The following is a 13,882-nucleotide window of genomic DNA, read 5'->3' as shown; positions in this document are numbered from 1 at the left end:
CAAGTGACTGATATTTGAGTTATCAAAAATTTTACTATGTTTCTTGCTAATTCAAATTTTATATATTGTTAAGCCAAAATTGGAAAACAGGTTATTAATTGGCATAGTCTCCAAATCATAATAACTTTCATCATTATTATTTTTTTTTTGCAATCAAAATGTCTTGAAGATACAATATGAAAATTTACTTTGTTTATTTCTATTTTATTTCTCTCTTTGACAATGACCTTTTCAGGTGCCCAGTGTCCAGATTGGGCCATTTTCTTTGCCTTATAATGGCAGTGATAGCTGGAGTGTTATCTTTATTGTTCTGTGGAGCCATAGGAATATTTATCTCGTACATCATCTGCCTTATACAGGTAAGGACTAAAAAACAAATCATGTGCTTTATACAGGTAAGGACCCTACAGACTAAAACAAAATCATCTGCTTTATACAGGTAAGGACCCTACAGACTAAAACAAAATCATCTGCTTTATACAAGCAAGGACCCTACAGACTAAAAAACAAATCATCTGGTTTATACATGTAAGGACCCTACAAACTATAAAAAAATCATATTATCTGCTTTATAAAGGTAAGACCTTACAAACTAAAAAAAATAATTTATCATCTGCCTTATACAGGTAAGGACCCTACAAACACACAAAAAAGGGCAGAACTTATTTTACAAATTTCAGATTTATGTTTGGTTTACTTACAGATATTTTCTTTGTTTGAAATTATCAAGTAAGCCTAGTTCTAGTTTGCAAGGCTGAAGACCACGTGACCTTATGGTTTGGCCCTCAATTTTTGTGTTGTACATCAATCAACAATTGCTATTTTAAACTTCTTAGCAAAAACAACTGGACCAATGTGGACCAAATTTGGGAAAGAACATCGTGGCCTGAAGGGTTTTCAAATTTATTCAGATAATGTCAATTGACCATCAATTACGGCCACTATTGCCAAAAATATTAAAAACGCTTTAAATAACTTTTCAAAATCTCTGAACATAATTTAATCTGTTTGATAAAGAATTATTCCAGGAACTTAAATTCTAATGATTCTGATCTGCCTTTTAATATGATGACTATAACTAAAAATAGAATAGTCATTGTTACCAAAGAAAGAATAATCTTTAATCAACTTCTCCTGAACCACTTAATAAATTTAACCAAATTTGACAGAAAGCATCTTGGAATGAAGACTTTCAAAAATTTATATAAAATGTCCACCAAAAAGTATGACTGCAGTTACTTAATATAGAGAAACCTTTAAAGACTTTCTCAGTAACTGTTCAGCAGAATTTGACCACATTTGACAGTGAATAGAAAAACAAAAAATAACAACTTGAAACAAAATTTTTTTTACAGAACTATTAATTGAGCGTAAGGCCAAGTATAAAAGATGCCGATCCACCTTGAGATATGGCCACTGTTTATTTCAAAAAAAAAATAGAACAACAGTTAAATGACTTTTTCTCAAATTTGCTCCACAGAAATGTACTATATTTGACAAAAGGCATCAGGCATTGAGAGCTTTCAACTTTGTACAACTTACGTTGATCTGCCACCCAATAAGGCCACTGTTACTAAAAATAAATTAAAAAATTCTTATTCTTCCTTGGACTGATTAGTAGAATTCAACCAAATTTGACAGAAAGCATCCAGGCTTTGAGGGCTTTAAAGTTTGTACATCTGATGCAGATCTACCATTAAATAATGCTCACCATTACTAAAAACAAAAAAACCTTTACTTCTCCAAAAACAATGAACAGAATTGTGTTTGCAAGAAATGATGCTGATCAATCTCTGATATGGACATCATTACTGAAAATAGAAATGCCTTGAAATTACTTAAACATAATTCTGGAACCACATTACCCAAGTTGGTAGAGCATCAGACATTTATTCCTAGGATTGTGAGTTTGTTACCCTACCAGGCAATTAGATATTGGCTGCCTCTTTATGTCCTTTGGAAAGGCACTTAGCTCCCATTTTCACGGAATGATACGGCCATTAATGTAGTAAAATTGCTGTTAAAACAAAGAAAGGAAACAAGTTGGATAGAATTTGTCCAGACTTTACAGAAAGCATCCTATGAGGACCTTTCTGATTATTAAAATGATATGATCAACCATAAAATATGACCATTGTTACTAAGAACAGAAACCTCAAAATAACCTTTTTAGAGCCACTTAACAGAACTTGACTGAATATTTCTCAGAAGCACCATGGCATAGAGGGCTTTCAGTTTTGTACAGCCTGTGCTGCTTTGCTATCAAACATAGCCACCATTGTTGATAATAAATAAAAAACTGGAAAAGATTTGATAAAACATGACCAGAAACATTTTGTGCCATGAGGACTTTTAAAATTTGTGCTAATGATGCCAGTCCAATATTAAATATGACTTCCACTGCTAAAAATAGAAAACCCATTAAATGACTTCTTAAAAATCAGCAGAATTTGACCAAATTTACCAGAAAACATCCTGACGTAGATAGATTTCAAGTCTATACAACTGATGTGGATCTACCATCAAATATAGCAGCCATTACTTAAACAGAGAAACATTTAAACAACTTTTTCCTAAAAACTGCTCAGCTGAATTTGACCAAGTTTGAGAATGTACATCCTGATACAGAGGGCTTCAGAATGATACAAATTATGCTAATCCACCAACTTTGACACAATGTATCCTGTTCAATATTGAACAAATGATATTGATCCAACATCAGATATGGAAGTAAAAAATTTATAAAAAATGTTAGAAAGACTTTAAACTCATGACATGCAGTCAAAGGCATTGGAAGAAATTTAAACAAAAAACAACCTACTGTCCCAGATTTCTTTGCCATCTGCTCTTGCATTTTGGCTAAAATAGGCATCCATCAGGAGATGGTGTGATCCAAGGCCACTTGGACCTTTTCTCAGTTTTGGTTTGGTTTCTATAGCAACACTAGTGTGTTGTTTAGTGCAATTGGAGTACTTTGCTCTTGGACACAAGCAGTAGCCAACGCTGGCTCATATGGTGGTAGAATTGAAACTCGGTTGCAAGTCTAGCAAGCTAAGCGCTTTAATTAGTATTTGTTTTTTGACATCCCATAATATAGGATGGACATTAAAATGGCTGATAAAAATTCAATTTGAAAATAATAATAATAATAAAATTTTTAGAAATTACCAAAAAGTTGTAGATGTGCATTGTCAGGCATATGACTTCTGATTACTGCTGCTACCTTATGTTTCAGTTTCCAATTTATCTTACATTCTCAAGTAGATGATAGATAGGCAGGTTAACAGAGATAAGAAGAAAAAAAATAGAATTTAGATCTTAATTAAAAATTTAATAATGAAATATTCAATTTATATTTTTATTTAACCAAGTAATAAATAAATGCAAGTTATCAAGAAATATTAAATTTTATTTTTCTTCTTGATTGCACCCGCTCACACAGGTTAGAGTCGTTAAAATTGAGAGCAGAACTGTTTGTGTGATTTGCATATTCAATTTTTTTCTTTAAAAACTGTTAGACATACTTTTAAAGAGCACCTCTGTTCTAAAGTTTTGAAGAAATATTTGAAAATGAAGTATTTATTCTTTCATTATGCCTGCAAAGGCAATACTCCATCATTTCTTGGAGTTTATCTTGTTGATAATATTGTATTATTGTTTACAACATTAGCTAATTTTCATTGATTTGAAGTTGTCTGTCAACCACTGCAGATGGGAGCTTTTTCTTGTTTTTACTTCAAATTATTATTTGAAATCAGTTGGGTTTTTTTCCACACGAGCATTTTATCTTGGAATTTAAACAGTACCATTGATTTTCTGTTTTGCTGTGACCACTCATTGACAGACTTTATACTTTCTGTTAAATTACTCAAAATTCTTCAATTTGGGGCTGTTCCTGAAGTGTAGCAAGCTCACTATCTTCACAGGCCTGGGGCAGAACTCTAAAACTTGGTGTAGATATATGACATTGTTTTCTTTCAGGTACTAAAGCTCTGTTACCAGTCGAGTAGAAGTAATGATGCAAGATTGAAATCCAAGTTTCATTTCTTCTTTCTTCTCTTCCTCACCTGGATGTGGGTACTGATCCTTAATTCCCCGGCCCTCATCATCTGGGTCAAAAATGTACAGTAAGTTGTTTAATTACAGCATGTCTAGTTAGTAAATAACAAATATTTTCACTTTATTCAGTTTCATTTCTCCTATAAACAACAGCAGGGGAGGTTACCATTACATTTGTTTTCTGGGAAACAGTGGTTATCTCTCTTTATGCTTCTGACATGTTTTCTGTCAGATTTTGGAAGCTGAAGTCCAGGACTACATCTGTCAAAACCAAAGTGACAAATATATGGAAAACTTTAGAAATTTAAAAAAAAAACAACTGAGGATCAAGGACTAGAATGAAGTACAGACAGCTCAAACTATTAGGACATACAATTGCAAGATTCACACAAGTTTATTAAAACTCGTACCAAATATCAAACAAATGCATGAAAATTACCTGTCATATTTTGAAGCCTTGCCTTCATGTCTGTATTAAACCCCTCCTATATTTCAAATATTTCCCCAACTTTTCTTTTTTTAAGATGGAAGTGATATTTACTACCTAAATTTTCTTTTCTATAATATACCCTTGCTGAGTTGTTGCACTTGCAATTACCAAAATCACCTCTGGAGATTGTAATTTTGCAGCTCCTTCTAATAATGCAATGTACTGCACACTTCGGTTTTGTGCTGTTTTCTTTAGAACTTTTGACTTCAAGTCACGGACCTTTACTAGTGTAACATTTGTAAGGTTATACAAATGAGGTGAGGGACTGATATTCTTGACAGGGGAGCATGCAAAATGTTTGATTCTGCAATAAATCCAGCTTCTATGTTTTACACCAAAGTAAATTTAAGAGAAAGTGGGGAAGTAAGCAAAAAATATTGGTTACTAAATTGATAATGACTAAAGTTGAATAGGAACCAGATCCTGGAAGGGAAAATCCATTGTGCAGTCCTTTTCAGGTACACTAGATAAAAGAACACGTGATTATTTTGGAGGAAAAGATTAAGAACTATTTGGGAGACTCTAGCACCACAATATAAACCAGTCAGTTTAGGTCATTCTGAGGAATTGCAGAACTTGGTGTTTATGAACAGGCTTTTTTATAATACAAAGTTAAGCTTTAATATATCGTATATAATCAGCACCATTTATGCTTGACCAATACCAACAAGTGATTGTTTCAAGTGGGTTGTTCTAATATCAGATTTGAAAGTGCATTTCATTTAATAAGGCAAATAAAAAATGAAACAACTTACACAATGAGTTGAGATGAAAGGAATAAAATAATATTAAGATGAAAATATGCAGAGAAATACTATTTTTGCCGACAGGTACACACATTCCATGGCTGAAGACCCCAGTAGAATAACTGGACTTCTGGGCAGCATTTTACTCTTCATTTTCCTCCTTTGTGACACTCCTTTCTCAGGGAGGTAAGTATAGTTAAATCTATCTAATAAGACCAATAATAGGAACTACTAAATGTGGTCCATAGCACATGTGGTTATTAGTACTAGTCTTTCTTATGCCCTTATCATATTTATCACTTGTGTTCCACCAACCCATACTGTCCATCCATCTGTCCATCATGAATTTTGTTTCTGCTCAAATCTTTTAAAAGACTACATGAATTAAATTCAAGTTTTATCTTAAATTTAGACCTTTTTAGACCTTGGTAAAGATTTATTTTCAGCATATTTTGGAAGAATATGACAGAATTTTGCAGTGTTTCTGAAGGTTCAGAATAGGCCCAGGACTATTATCCTGAAGTGTGTCCACAACTCAGGACATGTTAGTACCATATATACTTACATATAAGCTGAATAATTTAGGAAAAATTAAAATCTTGAAGAAGGGGGGGCTTATCCACGGGACAAGGTCCAAACTTGAAAAATTTTATGTATTTTTGTTGACTACCATAATGGCTGTAAATCTTGGAACATAAAATAATATTTTTTTTTGGGTGTTCTGACACTTACTAAACTGCTATAAACTACTATGATTGGGTATTTTTTACTATTTTGCATATGCATATTTTCCGATTTCTCCAACATGAAATTAACACCACTTCATAATTCACAGGCGGGTTCAAGTTTACCTGGGAGACCAGGCTGTACTATAATGTACAGTACTTACACAGTGTAATTCATGCTTAGAGTCGCTTAAGTCCTTGTTTATTCCCAACAATATTTGATAAAGCTTTTGTTTTATTCACTGTTTCCACCAAATGAAATTCTTCCAGATATTTCAGTTAGACGTACATAACTGTTTCCTTTACATTGATCCAGATGCTCATGAGTTACTCCTTTTCAGTGATATAAGTGGTCCTACAAATTGAAGTAATCTTTATGAAAAGGTACACATGTTTAATTGTTCAAGGCACATAATCAGCATATATTCACATAACTGTTACATTTTCATGAAAGAATGGTAACTAAGATCTTCATCAATCTATGTTAGTTTTATGTTCTGGTGGAACGAAAGGATAATTTTCAGCACACTGGAAAGGTGGTTGTTTTGGCGTCTCCTTTGTTCATAATTGGTAAATTTGTCTTTTGTTTTCCAACAGCAATACAGACCAGTTAATCATGAAAGCCCTGAAACTGACTTGGGTTAAGAGGGAATTTTGTCAGGCTGCTATACCAGTAGTTGGCCTAAATAAATGTATTTAGAACTTATCCCATGCATCTTGTAATGTCATCTTGAACTTGCAGGTCGTGCACTTTTAAGTGTTTTTACCTATTCAGGGGGGCGGGGGGGCTTAGACATGAACAAACTTCAACACAAGTATATATGGTAAATGATCATTTAAATGCATGACTCCAACTAATGATTGTCACTTTTAATACAGAATGTGTTATTGTCAAATAAATTCCAATACAAATTCAATAATGTATTCTAAGTTTGGAAAATTTACAAAACCAGAAAAGGAAGAGTTTAATTATAAGTCAAATGATAAGAAAGGACTCATTCATTTTCCGTTGGAGACATTAATTATCTGACATTTCCTGACAGTGATGCCTTACTGGTTTAATTGATGAATTAATTTTACTTCTTACTTACACATGATTTACTATATACATATATGGTCTCTGTTTAACAGGATATATCTTGGAATAGGTAGTCATTTAGAATAGATAATCTCCTTGAATATGTTGTCTCTCAGAATAGGTGGTCTTTTAGATTTATGCACAGGCTTGACTCAGTAATGAAAGAAAAGTAAATATCTTTATTTGTGAATCATTTAGAATACAAAACTGAAGCTCGTGGTCAAATCCCTAAATAGAGTTTGTTCATCTTATTAAATCTCACAGGGACATAATTTCAACTTTTTTCGGGGGGGTGGGGGGGGGGTGGGGGCAAAACTTGACGGGCTTGTTAATTTTCATATATAGGCTACAGCAGTTTTACAGCACATGCAAATGGGGGGGGGGGCAAATGTCCCCCAAATGATGTCCCTGGGCAGTAGAGTAATCAGACTTGACAAAATCCTGAAAGGTGTTTAGATACATTTATAATGCTCCACCAACTCGGAAAAAAAAATTAGTTGGAGGAAAGTCTTAAATCTATTTTGAGAGGAGTCTAAATTTGTCCATTTCTGACGTGTTTCAGATCAACCTTCAAGATGGTAGGATATGCAGTTCACATGCTATCAGTACTTCTTTTGATGTACGGAGTGGAGTCAGTTTTCCGAGTGCCATACTTCGCCCTTATTGGCCTGGCAGCTGTCGCCTTGCCCATTGTTACACATGAACTTACTGCAAAATTCAGCAGAAGACCAAAGACAGAGTAGCCATTGGAGCATGTGCTCATCAGAAGAATCTTTAAATTTGAATACATGATTGATTACTTGGCATTCCTGGTTTGAAAATTTTGTTTTTATATTGATATAATGTGGATTGTTCCACTGATTCTAACAACTCTGACATATACTGTAATGCAGGAATTTTTAGAAGTGGAAAAAGTTTGGTGATTTAGCAGTCTTAGAGTGAGATTACAAAAAACTGAATCCAGAAACCTCAGTTATTATGAGCCAGTAAATGAACAATAATATTTAAGTTACAAGTATGATTTTAAGAAACAATGGCTTATGGCATTGAAAATTCCAGTATGAATCAGCTCCATCTTTGCAAGTCATTGTGGGTAATTTTCTCCAAGGTTTTATGGATATGACTGGTATTAGGTTCTCATTTACCACATTTTTTTATTGATATAGGGAGTGAACTAGTGAGAGTATAGCACTGTACAAAGTTTTTTTTAACCGCAAAGCATTGCTGAAAATTACACTATGACTAGCAGAAATGGTAGATTTGTACAGGGAGTTGCTACAAATCATACTTCAAAGTAAAAATTTATTTACATACCCGGGGGCCTCGATAGGCTGAGTGGTCTAAAGCATTCACCATTCTGGATCACTGCCATCTCACCTGTCTTCGTGGGGTTGAGTCTCAGGCTCGGTTAACATGGGTACGTGAGAAAGCCTGCCAGTAGCTTCTTGTGGGTTGGTGGTTCTTCCTGGTACTCTCCAGGGTTCTTCTTCCACCAGTTATACTGGCCACCATGTATAGCCTATCTTGTGCTGAAAAATGGCATTAAACACGACAACAGCAACAACATTTACATACCATATTTGCAGGCCTATAAGTCAATACAGAGTATAAGTCGAATCAGCAAATTTGGCACATTTTCCATCCTTCATCCATATATAAGTCAATGCTGAGTATAAGACAAGGTCAGATAAATACCTTGGAATGTGTTTTTCACTTTGTTCCACACAGCATTGTGAATTTTATCTTATCTGTAACTCAGTAACCTTTCCAGTCAGGATCATTAAATGTAACTAAAAGTACCTAATTTGTTTCACATGAAGTATTTTAAATATATTGTTTTTTTAGCTACTCATAATGATGCTGACACAAAAATTTATTGAGTTACAGAGAGGATAAAACTCGCGAATTAAATTAAACAACTTCCAGTTTCATAAATATTAAATGTATCACTGGATGCTATTTCAGATTACCAGCAATAGGGAAATAGCATCATTAATACTAAAATACTTTTTCCAGTTTGTTTGTTTGGGGGAGGGGGTTGGGGGGAAGAGAGATACAGAGAGAAGGATGCATACATATTCCATCACATTTTTCATCTTGCACCTCATGATCAAAATAAAATATGGTCCAATATATGAGAGAGAGAGAGAGAGTTCATACCATCATGTTTTTTGTTTTCTTTACCTTATTGCCCCAGTGTTGCTGAAGTTTTTGTCAAAGAGAAAAAACATTAATAAATTAAGCAGTGTATTATAAACTATGAAAATACATACCATACTCCTTCAGGGTTTAAATATTCATACTAGTTATATCCATGTAGACTCCATTAGGTTAAATCCCAAGAATGACCATTTTGCATGCTTATTTTCTTTGCAAGTATAATGACTTCTCCATTCCCAACAAATAAGATTTTGTTTAAAGTGCATGTACTCTTCCTTTACTTAGGTGGCAATTGTCTTTGATCTTTGCTCATGCTAAGTGTACTTTAAATTGCTGTTGATTCTGTCGGTAAGTTTAAAAAAAGTCACTGGCAGAGACATTTACACAAGTAACCACCTGTCATTCCTTTCATTATATGGTACTGTATACATAATACCCATGGGTAGCCTCATTTCCCTATTGGTAGCCTCACTAATCTGATCTGGTCTGCTGAATCTTGACTGCAATCAGGTGTTAGCTTGGATTGACTGAATACGGCTGAAGCATATTTAATTAGCATGTAAATACCACTACAAAGCCATTTGATTCTTTTAATAATGGAGCAACATAAACTAGAAGGAATTGCTTTCCTGCTGGTATTAATTGATAATGGATTATGGTACTGCACTTGTACACAAGTAAGATCAGTCATCAGGTAAGTGAACAACATAGATTTACAATTGCGAAGACATTTCTGTCTGTCTCTGTCAATGGGGCATATGTTTTATTTGATCATTAGGTACAAAAGGGAAATTGTGATGTCTTTGTCATAGTTATTCATCTTCTAACTTGGCAGTTGCAACACACATATATATATAATCAAATTTAAACAATGTATATTACAAACAACATACATTACTGGTGCATGCTGCTTTAGCACAGTTACATCCGATCTATGTTCATTTTTAATACTGATGATCATGTAATTGTTTAAAATACTCGGTGTGGGATCCTATATTTTTTCATACACAATTTCTTCCCCAAAATGAAATATTTTTTACATATTATTTTTTGTACTCTTGGAGAATTATTTTCCATACAAAAATTATGATAAAGTGATTTGGATGACATATTCCATATAAGTCAGTTCAAAGTATAAGACGAAGCTAAGATTTTCTGGTAAAAAAGTATTGTCTTATAGGCTAGCAAATTGGGTACTCAAAGTAACTGAGCTCTCATGTTATCAAGTTTTATAGGAATTATTTTTATATGCCCACCATTTGGCATTGTGAAATATGCCATTACCCTTCCTGTCTTTCTTTCTATCCATTGACTTTTTCCATTTCTGCATAATAACTTTAGTTCTTCGTTTATCTAAATTTACTAAACTTTGTGGATGGCATGTACTTGAGAGAAGGAAGAACCTTAATAGTTTTGGGGTCAGAAAGTTGAGGTCACTGACTGAAAGAGGAAAATTGTTTCTGCCTATTATCACAGTTCTGCATGATATACTGGGACCAAAAAAATTTATTGCTTGCAATTTGGGGAAAAAAAGAACCCAGTTACTCTCATTATTGAGTCATATGTAAAGGTCATTGACTGAAAGGAGAAAAATAGTTTCTGCATAATAACATCAGTTGTACATCACTAATCAGAACTGAACTTTGTAGATGGCTTGCACTTAGGGTAAATAAAACGAAGCCTGTTATTTGGGGTCAAAATGTCACTCTGAATAGCTTGATCCCCTGGGTAGCCTCTGCAAGATGATGGCTCTTTCTAGCTGACCAAAATCTAGGCCAATTTAAGTACATGTACATATAGCATGTAAACAACTATAGCTATGAGCTACTGGCGAGAATGAAATGTTCAGTGACAGTTGGATATAGAGCAAATGAGGACTGCCAATTTTTATATATTTGTATTAGTTTTTCTAACGGGACATGAGTGAAACATGAATTTTTTATCATGTGATCTATACTCAAATTCATGGATTTATTATATACTTGTACAGTACTTAACAGATTATGGTTTGCACTTCACAAATGTACGTTGTCAAATATACAAGTGTTTTTCAGACTAGTTTATCTTTATACAATCAAAAGTACATATTTTTGCGCCAATTTTCATGCCCACCCACCCCAGTCATTTTGTAGGTACATGCATCATTTTGCTCAGCTAACTGACTTGGTTGGTTATAACACGGTCGGGTTCCATGGACCCCAACTTATAGCTGGGTCACTCTGTGTAGAATAAAAGCACTAATCTTGGATGGGAAACAGCACTAGAGTATGCACAGTAAGACATGACATGATCACAAGACAGCACAGGTCCCAAACAATGTCACTGTCTGTATGAATACTTTATACAAGTTTCTAGGTTCACTGATTTATCAAGGGAGTGGTGTATGGTTTCTACTGAGACAAGCATCAGGAATATTCATTTATTCATCTGTCTGTTGTCTGTCACATTTCCTAAACTGTTGGTTCAAACTTTAAAAATCTTTGTTATGTTACCTCTCTGCTAACTATCTGTGAGAGGTGGGTCATTCTCGTGTATAGCCTTTAGGGCCCCTCAGTTGAGGGATGGGGGTCTCAAAAGTCATTTTTATAAATTCCAGTTGCAGTGACATTGCCAAATACTTTACGACCAAGAATATTTGCAGTCATAGCAGATAAATGTATAAAATATGTGTTGGATTTTGCATTATGACATATGGGTCACTGATGGGAGGATTGGTGGTGAGTACTGTCCCCAGGAGGGGACAGCAGTAATATTGGGATTTGGAATCATTATTAAAATTGTAGTAATTTTCATTCATTACCCAATGTTGTTGGGCAAGTTTATTAACCAAAATACAGCTGAATTAACATTGTTATTTCTGAAAATACCATTATAATATTAATCCTTAAACCTATTAACACAAATTTTGCATAGATTTTATTTTTTGCTTTTTTTTATTCAGAATTTAGTTAGATTTTGAAAAGGATGATGTTATTAAAATGTAACTTTTCTATTTAGAGAATGTGAACATGATTTAAGTCAAGTCATTAATTATCCTCTCTTCAATAAAGTTGCGACTAATATAGCATTTGCCCATTTGTGTGTTCATTCATTTATTCATCCATTCATTACCTCACCTTATTTTGTTACCCCCTCAATATTTCAAAACCTATTTCACATTTCACCTGCATACATGTATATGAAACTTGGAATGTGGATCCACCTCAGGAAAAGCAACTCACCTATACCAAAAACTAGGCCACTGACTTAATTTGAATTTTCAGCAATTTATTTTCATTACACCCTCAGTATCTCGACTTATGAAAATTGGTTTGTTGGTACATCTCGAGGAGAATAATTCAACCATACCAAAATTAGATCACTGTAATCTTATTTTTGGGCTTGAGGAACACTGGTAATTTCTACTATACCAGTCTGTGGTGTCAGCTACTCCAGATTTGCTCCTGATGCTCAAGGGATTTGTGCTTAAAACTAAACATATTTTTACTGTGATTTTCTTTTACAGACTTTTTAATAAATGACCATGGTTTTAGTTTGCATTAATGCCTGATCGTAACTTAATAAAGGTCCCACTGTGTACACTGTATTCTTCCCAAAATTCTTTAAGTCTGCCAAGAAATTAAGAGAATGATCAGAGATATTGGAATGAAATTTTGTGCACTCATTCCTTTTTATATCTAGCTGACTTTTCAAATGTAAATTTTTATGATTTCCTGAACAATTTCAAAAGGATTATGGCACTCTCCAATTCCTTACTTCTAAAAATATATTTTTTGCATGAGAATGGTACACTGATTTTTCTTCTTCCATATGCATATGGAGGGATACTTTTAGGACGTGCCCTTGCGACAGTGACCTTTATTCTTCATAGTTGGTATCCGCAAGTTCCCTGCAAGGTGTCCTGCAAGCGTGTTAAAAAGACTTATGAAAATAATGATAAAAAGATTATTATGGTTTATTTTAGACTGATGAACATTCCAAGCATACTGAATAATGTATCCTTATTACCAAAAAAGTACAAGATGATTCATTCATTAGCGGACAGTAATGTCTGATTTTGGTTTGCTTGGGCACCAATTATCAATGACCATTAATAGATGTAAAGAAGAAGAGATGAAAACTTCAACACAGCTGTATCTTTTTCCAAAGTAGCACACATGAAGAAGAAAACGTAGACTCTATGTCCAAAGTAACTTCTAGAAAGGAATGGTTAATCAAGCATTAGGAATTTGGATTCCAGTTCAGAAGGTTCAGGGCAGTGGAGTTGGAGAATGATCACAGGTGCTTTGGTTGTGGATTTGAATGAACACTTTCAGCATTTCTTACAATATTATTACTGGATTACTGGCACCAGTCCTCATCATTATTGATCTTAACACTTAGGAGATGATGTACAGTTACTGGATCCAGGTTTTCGCTACAATCATTCTTAATTTTCATCAGAACGGAAAATGTCCTTTCAGCATCTGCATTGGAATGTGGCAATGTTAGTACAATTGTAACGAATGGGTAGATTCATATCGCTGACCAACTCGAGAATGGCACTGTCTTGATCTAATGTTTTAATGTCAGTAAGATTCTCCACATTAAGCATAAAATTGAACATTATACCATCACACCCTTT

General features: G+C 34.0%; 1 protein-coding gene across 1 annotated transcript in view; it reads left to right on the top strand.

The window, feature by feature from the left end:
* The window catches only part of LOC149802674 (GPI inositol-deacylase-like), a 205,915-nt gene extending 193,582 nt beyond the window's left edge, over positions 1-12,333 (top strand). Inside the window, exons 24-27 of the mRNA XM_089952048.1 lie at positions 236-359; positions 3,982-4,127; positions 5,380-5,481; positions 7,661-12,333. Coding sequence (XP_089808174.1) covers positions 236-359; positions 3,982-4,127; positions 5,380-5,481; positions 7,661-7,841 — 553 coding nt within the window. The 3' untranslated portion in view covers positions 7,842-12,333. The remainder of the gene's footprint in view (positions 1-235; positions 360-3,981; positions 4,128-5,379; positions 5,482-7,660) is intronic.
* The last annotated feature ends 1,549 nt before the right edge of the window (positions 12,334-13,882 follow it).

This window comes from Sinohyriopsis cumingii, chromosome 3 (genome assembly GCF_028554795.1).
Source record: "Sinohyriopsis cumingii isolate HCF-2022 chromosome 3, ASM2855479v2, whole genome shotgun sequence".
Classification (NCBI taxonomy): domain Eukaryota; kingdom Metazoa; phylum Mollusca; class Bivalvia; order Unionida; family Unionidae; genus Sinohyriopsis; species Sinohyriopsis cumingii.
Note: the sequence above shows the minus strand (reverse complement) of the source record. Positions and strands in the feature narration are given on the sequence as shown.